The sequence below is a fragment of the Mesoplodon bidens genome (genome assembly GCF_964165515.1).
Source record: "Mesoplodon bidens genome assembly, chromosome: 15".
In the NCBI taxonomy this organism is placed as follows: Eukaryota; Metazoa; Chordata; class Mammalia; order Artiodactyla; family Ziphiidae; genus Mesoplodon; species Mesoplodon bidens.
In genome coordinates this window covers 35,774,047-35,795,037 of record NC_138171.1, presented here as the reverse complement: position 1 = coordinate 35,795,037, position 20,991 = coordinate 35,774,047, and the positions used below count along the sequence as shown (strand labels likewise).

General features: G+C 44.8%; 1 protein-coding gene across 1 annotated transcript; it reads left to right on the top strand.

Moving 5' to 3' along the window:
• Positions 1-11,969: 11,969 nt before the first annotated feature.
• IFT22 (intraflagellar transport 22) lies at positions 11,970-19,620 on the top strand. The gene is made up of 5 exons (XM_081257568.1): positions 11,970-12,761; positions 14,733-14,809; positions 14,937-15,026; positions 15,914-16,116; positions 16,893-19,620. Exons 1-5 carry the CDS (start codon positions 12,723-12,725, stop codon positions 17,039-17,041), a joined length of 558 nt encoding a protein of 185 aa, XP_081113694.1. The 5' UTR covers positions 11,970-12,722; the 3' UTR covers positions 17,042-19,620.
• The last annotated feature ends 1,371 nt before the right edge of the window (positions 19,621-20,991 follow it).

The window sequence follows — 20,991 nt, the reverse complement described above, 5'->3', positions numbered from 1 at the left end:
AGTTGGGTGTGGCACCCAGTAAGGACTCAGCACATGTTAGCTGATTTCATTACCATTAATACACGTTCCCTAGCCACTGTAACCCGGTGACCATCGTGTTCCTGTCCCCTGCTCCCCAGCCTCCCCTGGACTTTGTAACGTATCCCATATGAATGCTAAGAATTGCTTCAAGTTGTTTGGCTACAACTGTGCCTTTTAGTTTTCACATGCTCCTAATCAGAAACAATTTGATTAATGCCCTTCACCATTTTGAGAGTCTTCAGATGGGTCAAAGAGATCTCTTTTCAAGTAAGAATTTGCCAAACTCTCTGGCCTTTCCTCATAACTAGCTGATGACAGAAGCGATGTGATGGTGATCCTTGATGATTCATTTGCCTGGGGGAGAGGGGACCTCATGTCCTGTGGCACCAGGCTCTCCCATAGTCTGTGTAGGAGTGAGCACGCATTTGATTTATGATCTGCCCTGCTGTCCTGCAGCCCAGCGTCCTGTCCAGCCTTTGCAAGACAGCTGTGCCGTGAGCTGAAAGACATTGAAAGGAATCCTTTGCTGACCCATCCTCATCTGAGCACACTTGCTCTTTGCAGGGCAGGTATGTAACTAGTCAGTTTACATGTGACAGCATTACACAACACAATCAAGCCTCTTTCTGGCTCCTCTTGTGGTTCTAATTTGTAGAAATCTTAAGTGCCTTTCTTAGCAATTTTTCATGCCTACGGAGAAAGACCATTCCACGAAACAGCGTTACCCTGGAGTTGGGCCAGGTTTGCACAGTTTTAAAAATCTGATGGTGATGGAGCCCTTCCCAGGTACCAGGAACTGAGCTGAGTGCCTGGGGTGGGTTAGCACATTTGTCCTCAAAACAGTCCTACAAAGCAGGTGCTATTATTATGGCCATTTTACAGGCAAGGATACCGAGGCACAAAGCAGTTAAGTAACTGATCTAAGGTCACCCATCTGGGAAGTTATGGAGCCAAGCTTTGAACTCAGACCGTCCAGCTGCAGAGCCCAAACTCCTTGTAGCACTGCTTTGCACAGCAACTCACCCAACAGGGACAGCCAGGGACTATAAAGTTCCTGTCTGATATGTTGGGATGTTTTTCTGATGGCTACTGAACTGATTGGATCAAACCATTTTGTTGTTGATGATGGTAATGATACTGCTTGGTTGGTTGGTTGGTTTGGTTGGTTGGTTGTTTTCCCTGCCTGAATTAATTCTGGCTCTGATGTGTCAAGCATCTTCATGTACATTATCTCATTTTATCTTCCCAATTATCCCATGACATGCTGATTACTATTCCTATCTTACAGAGGCTCAAACAAAGACTTATGCTTACCCAAAGTCATATTACTAGTGTTTAGACAGAGTGCACAAAGCTGAGTTGCCAGTGGCTATGGGAGAGGGCCTTCGGCTCATAGACTAGAGGACATGATCCTGACCTCCAAACTTCCACCAAGAGATTCAAAGAGAAAAGCTGGAGGTGAAACAGAGCAGGACTCTCCCAAGGCACCAATGGGAGGACAGCTACAGGAAACCTGCCTTCTTCTCCTCATGTTTCCTGACTTGCAGTCACCATGACATGAGGAAAACAATCTTCCCTTCCAAAACTTGCTATGAAGATTGATTAGATACCAGAGGCAAAGTGCTTTGAAGGGCAGTGATGGAGGAAACACCCTGTGTTTGTGTTTGGCTTGATTCCCAAGGGACTTCAGACAGCGCTTAACGCCATTGAATGGATCTGCTCTGGTGGCTGGGCTGCTTTGTGTGACAAAGGAATTGTTTCCCAAAACATGTCTCCTGGAAGGGCTGCCAAAATCACCAGGCTCTGCTCCACACCCAGGCAAGTCTTCCTTCAGCCTGGCCATCACGCGAGGAAAAGGAAACTCACACAGTCAGTTCCACCATGGGCTGGTCCATGAAATGTTGACATGTACTTAGACATCAAAGTGTGCCTTTGGAGAAAACAATTACCAAATGTTTTAGAACATGACTCCAATATGTAAATTTTATTGGGAGGAAAGAAGAAGATGAGATCAGTGGATGAGACGCAGTATCAAACCACAGAATCAGGATGGAAGGAGTATCTCAGGACACTTAGTCCAACCACATCCATGGTCTATTCCTCCTCTCCCAGCCAAGGAGTCAACAGCTTGTATCTGAACACCTTACCCACTGGGCAGGTGGTATATGAATTACTAGCTGATGATAAGTAAGAGAAGAAACACATCATAGAGGTTAGCCGATGTTTTCAACATAAATATTCCTATCCCAAGCCATAGGCATTGTTAGTTTGGGAACTTTGAAAGCTGATTTTATAATATACTCTGTGGATGACACTGAAGGAAAACAGGGGCTGTTATACATTGCTGGTGGAAATGGCACAATCTAGGTAGAGGTCAAATTAGCTCTATTTATTCAAATCAAAAAGTGCACATATCCCTGGTAATCCAGTGGTTAAGACTCCATGCTTCCACTGCAGGGGTCACAGGTTCGATCCCGGTCGGGGAAGTAAGATCACACATGCCATGGAGTATGGCAAAAAAAAAAAAAAAGTGCATATACCCTTTGACCCACTTCTGGGAATTTATCCTACATATATACCAGCGTATGTCAGAAATGAGATACACATAGTGTTTGTTATTCATTGCAGCACAGTTTGCAATGGTATCATGCTGGAAACTACCAAGTGTACATCAAAACAGATCTGGTTAGGGCTTCCCTGGTGGCGCAGTGGTTGAGAATCTGCCTGCTAATGCAGGGGACACGGGTTCGAGCCCTGGTCTGGGAGGATCCCACATGCCGCGGAGCAACTAGGCCCCGTGAGCCATGACTACTGAGCCTGCGCGTCTGGAGCCTGTGCTCCGCAACAAGAGGCCGCGACAGTGAGAGGCCCGCGCACCGCGATGAAGAGTGGCCCCCGCTCGCCGCAACTAGAGAAAGCCCTCGCACAGAAACGAAGACCCAACACAGCCATAAATAAATAAATAAATAAATAAATAATTTAAAAAAAAAAAAAAAACAGATCTGGTTAATTAAAGTATGGTATATCTACATGGCAGAATACTGTGAAGCCATAGAAAAGAAGACAAAAGCTCTCACTACACTGATATGGAAAGATCTCTAGGCTATACTGCTAAGTGAAGAATAGAAAAGCGTGGAGGAGGATATATAGAGCATGATGCCTTTTGCGCAATAAAGGGAGAAATTAGGCCATATACTAATACTTGCTTATATGGGGAAACAATGCAAGGTGCATGAGAAATCAAGAAAAGTGGTTCTATATTTGGGAAAGGGGTTGCAGAATTGGGGGGGATGGGAACAGGTGGGACAGAGACTTCCTCCGGATTTTTCTTTTTCTAATTTTTATTTTTAACCATGTGAATTTGTTACCTATTTAAACACACAAATAAGCATAAATAAAACAAAATTTAGCCTTAAGTTTTTGGAAGAAAGTTGGTGAGCAGATAGTAGAGAGTCCCATTTAAGCCAAAGTCTCCTGAGCTTTCTCTTCTCCATCCCCCTCCGTAATCCAGCCTTCCAGCTCAGGGATCCACCCCTGCTATGGAATGCTCCATTCCCTCCCCACAGGGAGAGGAGACCTTGCTTTTCTCTCCCTTCCTGGGTCTTGCATCTCCAGGGCCTCAGACTTTGTCTACAGGCTACTGAAGCACTGCCAAGGCCAAGGGGAGGACTGCGCCCTGGTTCCCAGGCTGAGGAAGGCTATTGTGGGCAGGGGGTTTCCTACTTCAGTTTCTCTAACAACCAGCGTTGCAGCTAACTTCCTTCCTAATTATTTAAGAAGCAAGCACGTCTCTCCAAGTCAAATAGCAATTGTTTCAGGAGACAACGTGATCTAGTCTCATAGGAGGAAAAAATGTTCCTCCTGTCTCTTGGGAAATGATGACCTGGGATTATCCTGCTAGGGCACCTTGGATGCTCCTCCAGCCTGGCCTGGAGGGCAGGTGCTGTCACGAGGAAACAGCTGTTCCTGGCTCCTCTTCCCTGTGTAGGGTACCACGCAGCACCTCCCCAACGAGGGTCTTCCTGACCCCAGCTCTCCCACCTCTAAAAGAGGGACTGAAAGAGTTTTTCTGCACTCCATCACACAATAATTACATCTCCAAATACAACCTATTAACAAAAGGTTTACCTGATTACTGATATAAAATAAAAAATAGTGATTCAACTGTATTGAGAGGATGGGGAGACAACAGGTGGAGGTGGTAACAAGAAAGCTAATACTGGGACTTCCCAGGCGGTCCAGTGGTTAAGACTCCACGCTCCCACTGCAGGGGGCACGCGTTCAATCCTCGGTCAGGCAACTAAGATCCCGCGTGCCACATGGTATGGCCAAATAAAAATATATATATTAAAAAAAAAGAGGGGCTTCCCTGGTGGCGCAGTGGTTGAGAGTCCACCTGCCGATGCAGGGGACACGGGTTCGTGCCCCGGTCCGGGAAGATCCCACATGCCGCGGAGCGGCTGGGCCCATAGGCCATGGCCACTGAGCCTGCGTGTCTGGAGCCTGTGCTCCGCAATGGGAGAGGCCACAACAGTGAGAGGCCCGCGTACCACAAAAAAAAAAAAAAGAAAGAAAAGAAAGCTAATACTTCACATATTATCAAAACAGAAAAGTCAATCAATACACTGTGTCTAAAACTGATATATTGAGGAAAAAAGCAGTGTAAGCATAAAAATTTTGTATTATAGAGATAACTACCAAAAGAAGTGGGTGAAAGTGGTTGTCTGGGTGACTGGTAGGGGGACAGTGTGGGGAATGAGGTGAGAGGTGAATTCTCACTATTTTTCATTACAGAGTTTAAAAATCACATACGGATATTCCTTTCATACGTTGTTTTAGCTTAAAAATTAAATGTAAGTAAAAGAGAAAAAAAGGTTTAAATATACAGTATTAAAGCAACGAGTAAATCCTTCAACCCATCCATACCAAGTGGCAAAAACAGTCTATAAAAATAATGACCTTTACTGAAAGGCAAAAAGTACATTTTATAATATGTTAACTACTATTAAGTGATGGGCTTTTGAATGAACCATGTGCTTCTGATGCTTCAACATCCAGGGCTCGTTGACTCTGGAGAGACCACCCCTCCCCTGACTAGCTAATTCCTAGAGACTGTAAACCACAGGCCTGCCTCTGAGCATGCTTTTCATATGCAAAGCAACCAATCGGGAGCCCACATCCCAACCACCTCCTTTCTCTCAAACTCTGGACCACTATCCCCCTGCCCTAATCACCTGAGGGCCAGGTGCCAGGCAACTAGGGACAGCCCCTACATCCCAGAGCCCCCTGAAATGATTCCAACCAGCCAATCCTAATCCTGCTGACCCTGCCTTAGCCTCTCCTTCCTACAGAAACCACAGTAAAGGCTCCTGCCCACAGTTTTCTCTTGCTCCGTCTGTCTTTCCACTGACCCTGGTGCTTCCCCATGTGGTCCCCCATGGGGTGATGTGCACCCTCCTCTTAGGAATTGTGAGAACAAACTCTCTTCCCAATTGCAACCATCTCCTGATCTGTTGGCCTCACCAGACCTGAATAATAAAGACGACATTTCAAAACAGCTTTATATGAGAGTGGCATTCTTTCAGAAAAGAAGGCTCTAGAATCATCTTGGTTAAATTTCAGATTAAAGTCTGGCCCCAGAAGAGACAATGCATCAAATCTGAAACTGCATTAGGAAAGTAAATCTTTCCGTGAATACATAAATGTTGCACACTCCGTAACACAAACCTTCTAAGCAATCCACAGTGTTTCCCAGACATCGTCAGCTACAGTTTCCCATGCCTACATGATCTAATTTGCTCCTAAACAAAATCTCAGTGTGGGAGGTGAGTTAATGAAGACTTCTTTAGGTAATGAATGTGGCTGGAATTTGCAGCTACCCATTGACTGGACAATAGCCTTCATTTCAAGCAAACAGAATCTGGAGCAAACTAAGTCGAGAAAGCAGGAAATTAGCTAAGTTCAGCAAGAGTGAAAAAACTCTCTATGAAGAAATTTCAACAGGAATATATCATGTGTTAGTCAAGGCATTAACTTATTTGCAATAAGTTAAACATATAAATGCTCCCTCCTCCAAAAGGAGGGGGGAGGGGTACAGCAAAGGTAGACCAGTGCTCAAAAGGTACAATCAGTATAGTGGAAAAACTCTTGTGATCAAGGGCATGGAAAGAGTGCATCAAAAACATCACAAGTGTTATAAAGATCTGAGAGTGTTACAAGTGATGGTAATTGCCAGATATCAACCACCTAATGTACCAGGAACTGGGCTACATTGCTTGTACGTCTTATCTCATTCAATCCTCCTAAAAACCCTATAGGATTGGTCTAGGAATGCCATTTCACTGAGTGAGACACTAAGGTTCGGTGTTATCTATTGCTACATGACAAATTACCCCAAAACTTAGCACCTTAAAGCAACAATAAACATTTATTATCTCAGTTTCTGTGGGTCAAGAGTTTGGGAGTAGCTTAGCTGGGTGGTTCGGGCTCAGAATTTCTCACAAGGTTGTAGGTAAGATGTCGGCAGAGTTGCAAGTCATCTGAAGGCTTGATTGGACCAGGAGGATCCATCCAGGATGGCTCACTCACATGGCCAGCAGGTTGCTGCCAGTTGGTAGGCAGGAGGCTTCAGTTTCTCACCCCATGGAGCTCTCCACAGGGTAGCTTGTGTCCTTAAGACATAGCAGCTGGCCTGCCCCAGAACGATTGATCAAAGAGAGTGGAAGACAGAAGTTACATTGTCTTTTTATGACCCAGCCTCAGAAGTCACATATCCCTCACTACCCTGTTGGTTACACAGGTCAGCCCTATTCAGTGCAAGAGGGACTACACAAGAGCATGAAAACCAAGAAGAGAGAGTCATGGGGCCATCTTGAATGCTGGCTCCCACTGAGCCCAAGAGTATAAGTAATCTTCTATGGATCACTCAGCTACTTTCAAATCCCGGCTCACTCCGAAATCAGCGCTCTTTCCACCACACAACTGCCTCCCCAAAGCCTGCATGCAGGATGCTGCCAAGTGAAGACAAAAGGTCCTAGTTATGCCACATCCCTGTTTCATTGTTTTTGCCAAAAGTTTTATTTTCAACCTCCTGGGAATTTATATATATGTATATATATATATATATATAGGAAGCATAGCTCAGGCTTTCTAATGGGAATTGATGAAAAATAATTTTATCTTATTGACCTTTCCCTAAACCAAACTTGCTGAGCCTTATCCTTGGTTAGAGCTTTTTAAAAGACAATAATAAAAATAAGGGGGCTTCCCTGGTGGCGCAGTGGTTGAGAGTCCGCCTGTCGATGCAGGGGACACGGGTTAGTGCCCCGGTCTAGGAGGATCCCACATGTCGCGGAGCGGCTGGGCCCATGAGCCATGGCCGCTGAGCCTGCGCGTCCGGAGCCTGTGCTCTGCAACGGGAGAAGCCACAACAGTGAGAGGCCCACGTACCGCAAAAAAAAAAAAAAAAAGGATGCCTGCATTAATAGAAGACAAAATACTTCCAGGTTACAATCCATTTTGTGATCATTCCTATCTTTGAGAGCTCATCTGAATATGTTCAAATCTCTATGTTGTAGGAGGAGGTGATTGAAGGGCATTTTTATTCCCTTGAATAACAGGAAATCCATCATTTACTCTTTAGTTATAAAAACTGCATGTGTAACAATTGGGACCATGGAAGGTCAACTCAAATTAAAGATTTTATGACAGGGCAGTTATATTAAATCTTTTCAACAATTTATAGAAAGGATTTGAAATATTTCAAATGTATTTCTTTAAGTTTTTTCAAGTGAGAGGTTTTATTGCATCAAGTCACAGAATCAGGAGAAAAATTACTCTTAGGTCATCCAGGTCTGGTCCCTGCCAATGTCATTTTGCTCCCTTCAGGACCAAAGGCTGGGTATTAAGCCATCTGAAGTCAACCTCTTCTAATTAAAATGAAAGTCATAAAGCAAAATATTTCAGTAATCTACTATAATAATAATCCCAAATTTATATAGTAACTATATCCAAGAAATGTAAAGCAATTCACAATTTTTATTTCTCTCACCTGGAAACAAAAACTAAAGTCCCCAAGGCAAGTATAAGGGAACTTTCATTAACTTACATATTTATAGAATAAATGAATGTGCACGTGTATGTGTGTCTGCACGTATGTGTGGGGAGAGAGGAAGACAGAACTGAAATTTATTGAGCACCTACTGTGCACCAGGCTTTGAACTGGGTCCAGTGGACCCAAACATGAATAAGACTCTTCAAAGAAGTCACGGGTTGTTAAAGGATGTAGCATCTCCCAGTGAGGCTCAGGAAACACAGGGGCTGAGGAAGCCCTGACTCTGGACCCGACACAGCTGGTGCAGACTGAGAGGAAAAGCCATTACTGTGCACAGAGGAGACAGCGTCTTTTCACACAGAAAGGAGAACCACTGCAAAGCCTCATGGTTCCTGTCTCCTCCCTGACATCAATTTAGGGTATGGACTCATCACGTGCCTTTTAGTAATAGCTCCAGTTGTGAATTAAAATGAGATTATATTTGGAAAAGCACAAGGTGAAAAGCACAATACAGGTTGGTCTCCCCATCTAGACTCGAGCTCCATATCTTGAGCAAGATGGTAAGATAGTAAATGTATAGGAGTCTATGCATTTTTCAAAACTCAAAGAAGACTTAAAATAGGTATACTCTATTATATGTAAATTATGACTAAATAATGTTAATTTTTTTAAAAAAGGACAGACTCAACCAGAAAAGCATATGCTCTTCCCGCTTCTTCTTTCCTTAATTGCAGGCATGATGCCTAGAGGCACAGCAGCCATCCTGTGCCTATGAGGTAACAAGCATGAGGACAAAGACTAAACCTTAGGACAGCAGAGAAAAAAGGTGTAAAGAACCTGGTGCATGAGGCCATTTTTGTGCTGCTGTACCATCTCTAGACTGTTAACCTTCACACTAGAATACAGTTTTGTTATTTCAGTCAAATTAATTCACACCCAAAATACAAAGCCCCTCCATCCAAATTATTTCCACTCTATCTTCATTTTTCATCAGCTGAGAATGCATCCCTCCTCTTCTTCCAGAACCCCAATCTAAGGATTCAAGCACATAATCCTCAAAGGTGCATTGTGAAAACAGGGGGCTGCCCAAATGCCAGGGGATACAAGTTCTCTGAAGACTCATGTCTCACTTGACCCGAGATGAGCAAACAGCATGCTCTTCAAAGAAATTCTCCCTTTCTCCCTCTTCAACTTCATGACTCTTTGATAACTCTCAGGTGATGTGCTTAAGTTCTACAGAAAGGGACTAGACTCTGGGAGACACTCAACACCTATTGTCAGCCTTTAAAGCTTCAGCCAAAATTGGATACAGTCACCCTTTTAGCAACCTGTTACAGATCTCTATGTATTTAGTGCCTTGTAGAATGGGGATTTATAAGATGTATGGAGAAAAATATTGAACGATGCACCCCAGGTTGTAATCATAGCCTCTCCATTGGGAGTTTACTCACTGTCTGTACCTTCACTAGAATGAAAACTTCAAGCAGTAAAGAGGGAAAGGGAGAGGTCAAGGGTGAGGTAAGGGAGCCAAACGAAAAAAGAAAAAGGAGACTGCACCAAAAGAAAGCAAACGCATGATCATATTTAGCCATTTTTACAAAGCTATATGTATGTGTGGTCACGTGTTTAAAGATAGTAAGTGAAAAGTATTTTTAAAAAATGGTCAATGACCTCCACCACATCTGATGGTTGATTCCTCACCTTCCTTGACTTCTCTGGATCTCTTGGAAGCATCTGACAAAATGGATCACTCCCTGTCTTGCAACACCATCCTGACTTGGCTTGCATGATGCCAAACTCTCCTAGTTTCCTTCCTGCCTCTCTGGATGTTCCTTTTCAGCTTTCTTTGCTAGATTCTCCTCTAAATAGCAGAGTGTCCCAGGGCACTATCTGTCTACACTTATTTTCTCTGCCAACACTTACCCCCTACGTGTTCTCATCTAGTCCATGGCTTTCATGGCATTCCACATGCTGACTGATATCTTGTCCAGATTTATAGCTCTAGTCCTTACCTCACCTATCAGGTACAGAATCTTATATCCCATTTCTCCCTCAACAACTAGCAGGCATCTCAAAACTAACATAACCAAAATAGAACTCTTAATCTCGCACCACAAACCCTGCCCCAGTCTTCCCAAGTCTGGAAATGGCTAACATTATTCATGTCAATGAATAAGGACATTCATAAGTCGATGTCCTGGGACTCATCCTTAACTCCTCTTTCCCTGACATCTAATCCATCAGCAACTCCTGCCACCTCTACCTTCAAAATGTGTCCCAGACCCAACCTCCACTGCTGCCCTAGCCAAACCACCATCATCCCTCTCTTAAGCTACCTGAATACCCACCTAATTGCCATGTATGCATCCACGCTTGTCCCCTTTGTTCCACAAGCAGCCAGTGATCACTTTTAAACATAAATCAGATCATGTCAATCCACTGCTCAGAATCTTCCATGATGACTTTTTTGGCTGGCCAGTTTCCTAGCCAATATCAACTCCCCATCCCCACCCCCACTCCCACTCTGGGCCCCACTTCTTGAGAAAAGAAATGTGCAAAGCTACAATCTATATTTCCCAGATTCCTTTGCAGTTATGGAGGCTACGTGACACAGTTCTAACCAATGAGACAGAAGGAGGAAGCACTGGATAGGGATTCTAAGGAAGCCATTGTTTTCCTGAGAAAAGGGAGTCTGTAGTACTCTATATCTTTTGACATTTGCTCTTCTCCTTTGTTCCTGCCTAGAAAGCAAATACACAAAGGTGGAGCAGCCAAAAGATGCCAGGAAAGTAAGGAGAAGGCAGCTGCATCAGCCCTTCTATGCCCATCCTTGGATTCCTTGTTAGGTGAGAAAATAATAAATCCCTTATTTGGTTAAGTTGCTGTGGTGGAGTTTCTATGACACATAGCCAAATACAGTCCTGGCACAGGCTTCCAATCACCCTTAGAATGAATCCCCAAAGTCTTATACAACCTCTCCAAAAGCATCTCCTACCACTCTCCCCCTTACTCTTCCTGCACCGGTGTCACAGGCCCTCTGGTCTATTTTTGGAAGATACCACATTTATTTCCACCTCAGTGTCTTTGCCCTTGCTGTTCTGCTGCATTGCTCATACCCTAGATCTTTCACATGCTTTATTTGCGCCCTCTCTTTACTCAGTTTTCTGCTTTAATGTCACCTCTGCACCAAGGTGTTGCCTTGACTACTCCAACCAAAATTGGCTCCTTCACACTCTTTAACTCTTTAGTGATTTATTTTTATTCATAGTGTTTACCAATATCTAAAATTGTCTCTACCTGAGAGTACTTTTTTAAATTAAATTGTTTACTTAATATCCATCTACTCCACTGGAATGAAAGCTTCAAGAGGTACAGGCACATCCCCAGTACCTAGAAGAACACACAGCAGGCATTCAAAAGATATTTATTCAATCAATCAGTTAAGGACATCTTGAACTTAAGGCAGTCTCTTCCTTACAGTTCATCTTGTTTTTTTTGTTGTTGTTGTTGTTGTTGTTTTGGCTGTGTTGGGTCTTCGTTGCTATGCGCGGGTTTTCTCTAGTTGCGGCGAGCGGGGGCTACTCTTCGTTGCGGAGCACGGGCTTCTCATTGCAGTGGCTTCTCTCGTTGCGGAGCACAGGCTCTAGGCGAGACGGCTTCAGTAGTTGTGGCTCGTGGGCTCTAGAGCGCAGGCTCAGTAGTTGTGGCGCACGGGCTTAGTTGCTCCGCGACATGTGGGATCTTCCCGGACCAGGGAACGAACCTGTGTCCCCTGCACTGGCAGGCCGATTTTTAACCACTGAGCCACCAGGGAAGTCCCAGTTCACCTTGTATTGCAAAAAAAGCAGTTTGGTATTGGATTTATTTTGGGTTTGTTGTTGTTCTTGTTGTAGTTGTTATACTAGCACTTTTGGGGGACTAGCGTATTTTGTATTGGCACCCTTAGCATACAATTTCATGGCCTCACCCAGATTTCTGGACCGGCTCCGCCTCCGTAATTTAAAACTGACCTAGTGACTGAATTTAGCAGCAATGCGTTCAGACACCTGCACTGCCCGTGAACAAGGCCGGGGCGTTATCATCCTTTTGGTTTCTCCCAGATTATCCAAATGACGGTGAGCGGTGAACCATAGAGACTCATTTTCTCCCTGACCTTTTCTAGACTGGGCCAGGGATATGATAAATCCGTTCTCAATGTGGGCAGTATCATGCCAGAGTGATACAGGCTTCAGATGCCTGGTTCCCACCCCACCTCACCAGCTACTTGGCCCGTTTGAGCTCTCGGGGTTACGGGGAGGAAAAAAGGAGATTTGGAACCCCGCGAGCTCTGCGGGCTTCCCCGCTCACAAGCGAATCTGGATCCGGGTTTTTACTTCCCCCTTACCCTCCTGCTTTGCCTTGCCGCCCACCCCCAACCCGAAACCCACGCCGCCCCCTAGACGGCCGGCAGACCAACCCAGAGCCCCTCGGGCGCCCGGCCCCCCCGCCCCGGCAGAAACCCGCCCACTCCCGTCGGCCCCCGCGGCCGCTCCCGTCTCCATGGGAACGAAGGCAGCCAACCGGCGCGGCGGCTTCCGCTCCTCCCTGACGGCGGCGAGGACTTTGGCAGCACCTGGGGTTCCGGCGGGTCTGCGGGCTGCGGGCCGCGATGATGAAGGCCAAGATCCTCTTCGTGGGGCCCTGCGAGGTGAGGCCTGGGCCGGCGGGGCGGCAAGCGGGACCCGGGCGGGCGTGGGGCCCAGGAGCCGGGAGCCCAGTACCACCGCGCCCATCCTGGTGTGCGCCGCTGGCTTCACCGTGAACTCGATGTTCCCAGACCTCGACCCGGTTGTACTAAGGCCCGAAGGCCCAAGGTAGTGAGTGGCGTTATGGAATCAGAGCCTAGATCTCACGACTTTCCTTTGCGCCTGTGGCTCTCTCTAATGAGATATGTCTGTGGAACAAGAAAACCAGGAGGAAAGACTGAACCATTACCTGGTCTTGGAACATTTAGCTTTTCCATGTGGGTGGTGATGGCCAGGGATTAAATCTACCTGTGTACTTCACACTGTACACAAGAATAAAATTCAGATCGACTAAAAAGCTAAATGTGTGGGCTTCCCTGGTGGCACAGTGGTTGGGAGTCCGCCTGCCGATGCAGGGGACGCGGGTTCGTGCCCCGGTCCGGGAGGATCCCACATGCCATGGAGCGGCTGGGCCCGTGAGCCATGGCCGCTGAGCCTGTGCGTCCGGAGCCTGTGCTCCGCAACGGGAGAGGCCACAACAGTGAGAGGCCCGCGTACCGCAAAAAAAAAAAAAAAAAAAAAAAAAAAGCTAAATGTGTAAAAGAACAACTGTGGACGTAGTAAATGAATAACTCTCCAACTTAAACACCCATCAGAATTGCCTGGTGGTCAGTTGCACAACTCGCTGGTCCTATCCCAGAGTTTTGATTCAGTAGGTCTGGGAGGGACCTGAGAATTTGCATTTTGCTGATGCTGGTCGTCCAGGGACCACTTGCTGGGAACCACTGTAGTAGATGAATATATGGAAAGCTATGTTTTTAATCTTGTGACAGGGAAGGTCTTAAACACAGCACAAAAATGAAGAAGACTTAAAAGAAATGACAGCAAAGTTAAAGCCAGGGGAAAGTATTAGCAAAATGCATGACAAAGAAAGGATTCATAGGTAGAACATACAGGAAAGTTTAAGAATCAATAAAGAAAAGAGAAGCAACTCAAGATAATGTAGCAGAGTCTGTGCACAAGAAATACAACTGACCAATAAGTATGAAAAGATGCTCAGTCGCACAGTCTCAGAACATAGAACAAACAGATGGCACTTATTTGCTCATCAGTTTGGATGAGAAAAGTTCAGAATATTGATAATATGCAGTGTTAGAATGCTTTCAGGGAAAGGAGTATTCTGGGATTGCAGTTTTAAATGTGCACAGCTTTTAGCATGGCAATTACATTTCTCAAAAGCTACTGTAGCTAAAGACTCCTCCACGTTCCCCATGAGTCCTATACAGTATTGAACAGATGGAAACACCCTCGGTGCCCATCAATGAGCAAATGTCTGAATAAACTAAGGTACATTCTTACTTTGTGCAGCAGTGAAACAAAATAAGGCAAATCCATGTAAACTGACACACAGAACTCTCCAAGACTTAAACTGTTAAATAGGCAAGTAACAACAATATGCTCGGAATTATGAAAAGCAAAACAAACATAGATATCTTTTTTAAATGGAAATTCTCAAACATATACAAGGGGAGAGAGAACAATGAACCCTAGTATCCATTACCTAGCTTCAACAACAAAATTATTTCTGCACATACACATCTCCCTCTCCCTTACTACTCTTCTAATTTACCAGCCTTTCTAGTCCTTAAATGTGCTACGTCCATTCCTGCCTGGTGCCTTTGGACTAGCTATTCCCTCTGCTTGGAAGCAGGTAAAGTCACTCAGCAGCAGAGCCAGCACTGAAATCTGCGCTCCCTGCAACCCAGAGCAGGCTGTGCCCACCCAACCAGAGAGAGCCCTCTGCCTTGGTGATCTCAGGGTGGCCGTGGCCTCTACTGCATCCCACCTGGGTCCAAGCTGGCTATTGGAGGGCCTGCTTATGGTTTACTTTTCTGCTCTTCAGCAACGATCTTTCACTGTCTTCATTTTCACAGAGTGGAAAAACTGTTTTGGCCAACTTCCTGACAGAATCTTCTGACATCACCGAATACAACCCAACCCAAGGAGTGAGGTGAGCCCTGACCAGTCCATGTCCCATGGAGTCCCTGACCATCACCCGCCCCTGACTTTGGTGCTGGTGGCATTCCCAAAGTATAATGTTTCCTAAGGAGAGGTGCTGCTCTTGTTTTTATGTTTAGGATCCTGGAATTTGAGAACCCACACGTTACCAGCAACGACAAAAGCACGGGGCATGAATTTGAGCTCTGGGACTGTGGTGGCGATCCAAAGTATGTTTCCTTTAGAGCATTTGCTCCATCAAATGACTCAAAACTCAGCTGCCTGCCAGGCACCTTGGACTTGGGCCTAGCGAGTGCCCTTCCTAGCATGTGTTAGGGGCTCCATCAATTACTGGTGACATGCATTGCTCTTGAAACTTTAGTGACTGGGTTATGATATAGTGAGAAGTCATCCATCCATGATTAATACTTAGACATTATTTTCAAAGTCCACAGTTAGAAACCAGAACCATTGCTTATACGTGGAATCTAAAAAAAATGGTACGAGTGAACTTATTTATAAAACAGAAATAGAGGGCTTCCCTGGTGGCGCAGTGGTTGAGAGTCCGCCTGCCAATGCAGGGGACACGGGGTCGTGCCCCAGTCCGGGAAGATCCCACATGCCGCGGAGCGGCTAGGCCCGTGAGCCATGGCCACTGAGCCTGCGCGTCTGGAGCCTGTGCTCCACAACGGGAGAGGCCACAACAGTGAGAGGCCCCCGTACCGCAAAAAAAAAAAAAACCAAAACAGAAATAGAGTCACAGATGTAAAAAACAAACTTATGGTTACCAGGGGGGAAAGTAGCGGAGGGCTGATAAATTGGGAGAGTGGGATTGACATATACACACTACTGTGTATAAAATAGATAACTAATAAGGACTAACTAATAATAACTAATAATATTAGCACAGGGGACTCAATAGTCTATAATGACCTATATGGGAAAAGAATCTAAAAAAGAGTGGATATGTGTATATGTATAACTGAATCACTTTGCTGTATAGCGGAAACTAACACAACAGTGTAAATCAACTATACTCCAATAAAAATTAAAAACAAAACAAATGCAGAAACCAGAGCCACCTACCCTTCATGCTGCGTCCTTTTCTGCCATGCAGGTTCGAGTCTTGCTGGCCAGCCCTGATGAAGGACTCTCACGGGGTGGTGATCATCTTCAATGCTGACATCCCAAGCCACCTGAAGGAAATTGAGATGTGGTATTCCTGCTTCGTCCAGCAGCAGTTTTTACAGGATACTCAATGTCTGTTAATTGCACACCACAAACCAGGCTCTGGAAGTGACAAAGGAAATCTGGCTTTGGGTAGGAAGCCTGGACTTCTCCTTTCTGCTGTAGTCTGAAATGCTCTGGGCATTTGTATATTGCCCTGTGTCTTGGAAACCAGCAGCCCTGTGCAGTTAAAGAGCATCTGCTGTGTCCTAGACATTTGTTTTTCTTACCATGTAAATAAGAACTGCTGGGTTGGAAGATTGCTGTACTATCCAGGCCAGGATGCAGACACTTTAAAAGTAGGCAGACACTAAGAGGGGAAAAAAACCTGGTTTTAGCCACTCATCGGTACTATTAGGGACACTCTTTCCTGACTTGCCTTTAAGCTCCAATTTGCATGTGACACACACCATTACAGAGGTGTCAAAGTGACCATAAAAAACAACTCAAAACTCAGAAATGCCTTCCTCTGGTGTAAGAACAAAGAGAGCCTGGAAGTGGCTTGGAGAGCTGTGATCCTGTTGCCAGGTGGCAGTGTGATGAAACCTTTCTCTGTTAAATTGTGTCAAGCAAGGCACAACTTTATTTTTGGACTTGGGAAAGTTAAACAAATTGGCTCCTATACGACTCAGGTCCTGGGACTTCCCTGATGGTCCAGTGGTTAAGACTCCTCGCTCCCAATGCAGGGGGCCCACATTTGATCCCTGGTCAGGGAACTAGATCCTGCATGCCACAGCTAAGACCCAGCTCAGCCAAATAAATAAATAAATATTTTCTAAAAATAAAAAATAAAAGACTCAGGTCCTTTGGAGCTAGAAATAGCCCCTCACTAAAAGTTCATGCCTAATTACATTATTTTCTTTTTTAAGCGCCACCCTTGAACAAGCTGAAGCTGGTGCACTCAGATCTTGAGGATGACCCAGAAGATATCAGAATGGAGTTCATAAAGTATTTAAGAAGCATAATCAACTCAGTGTCTGAGAGCAGAGACCAGGAGGAGATGTCAATTATCACCTAACCGGCCTTCACCTAGATGCTTCCGCATCCCAAATGAAGTCAATTTCAGTGCAGATCTGAAATCCATCCACCTACTAAGGTTCTCATCTCCCTTTGGCTGTAGAAGACATTTTCCTTATTTGGCCAAAGGTAACAGTCAGCCAGGGAGTTGATTCATACCATCTATTCTCTGTCCTTAGTTCAGCTGAGAAACTCCTGTTATTGAATCCTGATTCCTTTGCCCCACATCTCTCCAGAGAGCTGGAAAACTGAGGTGTTTTTTTTTCCCCTTCACATTATGTCATACTATAAAAGTTGTGGAATTGTAACTGTCATAGCCCAGTGATACCAACAGTAGTTTAATCCACGTACATTGGTTTAAATGTGATTTTCATTCCTTAATCTGTACAATTTGCCTAGGATATTTTTGAAAAATATTAGCATTTAGCCTCTCCAAGATTTTATTTTTATTTAGATGTCCTTGATATCTGGACACCATATCACACTGGAAGGTTGAATACATATACATCTTCTAAAAACGTTTTTATTATCTCAGGGGAATTCTTTTTTTTTTTAATTTAATTCTTAAATATTATTTCATGTAATACAGGGAAATACAATGTTATGTTGTCATAACAACCATTTGTAAAAATAGTCAAAAGATTTAATGCTCAGGATAAGCAAATATGGTGAGTTTATAGCTTATTGTACAAGTGAGTTTGTTTTAGTGATCTTACGAATTATTGTTCTTTCATAATTTGTACTTTTTGAATTTTTTAAAACAGCCAACCTGAAAATATATTAAGTAGATCGAAAGTTAGATGTAGGGACTTCCCTGGTGCCGCAGTGATTAAGAATCCACCTGCCAACTCAGGGGACATGGGTTCAAGCCCTGGTCCGGGAAGATCCCACATGCCACAGAGCAGCTAAGCCCATAAACCACAACTACTGAGCCTGTGCTCTAGAGCCCGTGAGCCACAACTACTGAGCCTGCGTGCCCCACCTACTGAAGCCAGTGCGCCTAGAGCCCGTGCTCCGCAACAAGAGAAGCCACTGCAATGAGATGCCTGCGTACCACAATGAAGAGTAAGTAGCCCCTGCTCGCTGCAACTAGAGAAAGCCCGCATGCAGCAAAGAAGTCCCAACGCAGCCAAAAAAAAAAAAGAAAGTTAGATGTAGGTCTTTTCAACTGAGAGTGGAAGAAAAGTAGAGACACAAGAGATGAAAAATATGCTTGGCTGCGTTTCACTCTTACAATGAAGAGGGCTGAAATGCAGCTGTGTGGGCAGTCTACTTGAGAGAGTGGTGTTGGCAGATAATGACAGTTCCCTGGTAAATTTATTTATTTATTTATTTATTTATTTATTTTTAAATTTTATTTTTATTTATTTATTTTTGGCTGCGTTGGGTCTTTGTTGCTGTGCGCAGGCTTTCTCTAGTTGCGGCGAGCAGGGGCTACTCTTCATTGTGGTGCACGGGCTTCTCACTGTGGTGGCTTCTCTTGTTGTGGAGCACGGGTTCTAGGTGCACTGGCTTCAGTAGTTGAGGCACACAGGCTCAGTAGTTGAGGCACACAGGCTCAGTAATTGCGGCACACAGGCTCAGTAGTTGTGGCTGACGGGCTCTAGAGTGCAGGCTCAGTAGTTGTGGCACACAGGCTTAGTTGCTCTGCAGCATGTGGAATATTCCCGGACCAGGGATCGAACCCATGTCCCCTGCATTGGCAGGCGGACTCTTAACCACTGTGCTACCAGGGAAGCCCCCCTGGTAAATTTCAATTGAACTACAGTCAACTCTTAGTAAACTGCCTGGATTATCCGTGAGCACATTTTAGGCCCAGGTTAATTTCCTTCTGCCTGACCTGCTCTCCGTTGGAACTTTTGCAAGGAACACAAGATTACATTAATGCAAACTGTAGTAAATCTTCTTAACGTAATAGCTACAATAATAATAATTGATCTTGAGACTACAGCTCCAAAACAGAGATTATTTTTATCTGATTTTTAATGATTATCCAAGAGCTCAATAGAAAAATTAACCCAGCAGCTTTCATTTATGTTCATAGCCAGAGTACAACCCTTGTGAGCCCTTGAATCGAGAAAAATGTTTTAAAATTTAAGAGGCCACATGTGCACAGGTTACAAGAGACCATTTAGTGAAGAAGTCTCCCTGTCTTCCCTGTCCCCAAACCCTGTTCCCCTCTCCAGAAGCCCCCTTACCTTCTGTATTCTGTCAGGAGAAGTCTGTGCACATACGATTGTGTTTTATTAATGGAAACAGTAGCAAACTATTCACACTTTTTTACAACTTACTTTTTCACTTTTTTTATTTGGAGGATTTGTGTAACTATATACAGAGCTGCCTTTTTCTTTTTTACAGCTGCGTAATATTCCACTTAATCATTTACTTGGGAATTTTATATTACATTTACTAACAATTTATGTTGAAATATTATATTTTTATTGATGGACGTTTTAATGGCATTGAAAAACATGATTTTGGACATAAGTATGTTGAATGTGGAATTTTAGGGAAGTGGTTTCAACCGTCAGCGCTTTTGAGGGAAGGATAAGATGGCTGGTCTTAGAATCCTAGTTCTGATTTACAGTGTCACAGAACCATTTTCTAAGTGCACAATGATTTTTGCTGTGTGTGCTGGCATATGGTTAAAATTCCTTTCTCTGTATCACATGAAAGCCACAGAACCATGAAACAGCCCAGACGTGTGGGAAACTCGGTAGTGGATCGTCACTCAAGGATGTGTGGAGGAGGGAGTGTCTGAGTGAGTGAGGCGGAGTGTGTGGAGGAGGGGAGTGGAGGTGGGTGGGTGTACGTGTGGGTGAGGAGAGAAGACCAGGGGTCAGATGGTGAAGGGATTCTTACACCCGGCCAAGGTGTCAGGGTTTGAGCTGCCACTGAAGGACGTTCACTGCAGGTTGATGTGGTCGGATCTCCATGGTAGAAAAGCCCCTCTGACCGCAGCGTGAGGGCTGGATCGGAAGGAGGACGAGTGTAGAGATAGCTGCTGTCATTCCTTGGTTTGTGGCTCCATCACTCCAGTCTTCAAGGCCAGCATCTTCAAATCTCTTTCTGCTCCATTTTCACATTACCTTCGCCTCTGTGTATCTGACTCAAATCTCCCTCTACCTCATTCTTGTAAGGATACTTATAATTGCATTTAGGGCCCAGGATAATCTCCCCATCTAAAGGTCCTTAATTTAGTCACATCTGCAAAGACGCTTTTTCCAAGCAAAGTATCATTTACAGGATGTGCACGTTACAGGGAGGGGGGTCTGATGTCTTTGTGGGCCATTATTCAGCCGACCACAGATGCCGTTCACTGAGGCATTAATGGAAGAGGAGGAGCAGGTTTTGGGGGATGACAAATGACTAGTTCAAGGTGACTCAGCAAGTTAGGGACAGGGACAGAACTGAATCCCACGCCCCCACTCTTCCCACTGTCTTGTGTAACTGGGCAGATGAGTTTACAAGTGGACCTGGCTAAGAGTCTCACCCTTTGAGACTGAACCTAGTAAAGCAATAACAACCACAGCAACAACAGCAGGGCAGATAACCATTTTTGGAGCTAAACCACCCACAAAATGGTTTGCAAGTATGTTGCAGATAGATCTGGCATCATATTTCTTTTTTTTTTTTTTTTTGCAGTACGCGGGCCTCTCACTGCTGCAGCCTCTCCTGCTGCGGAGCACAGGCTCTGGACGTGCAGGCTCAGCGGCCATGGCTCACGGGCCCAGCCGCTCTGCAGCATGTGGGATCTTCCCAGACCGGGGCACGAACCCATGTCCCCTGCATCCGCAGCGGACTCTCAACCACTGCGCCACCAGGGAAGCCCCATCATATTTCTTGAAACCAATCAAATGACCAAGTAGTATTCTGAAGCTCTGTTGTAAAGAAAATTACAACTTATATTGTAACCTGAATGTCCATATCTCAAAATTGTTCAGGAAAGCT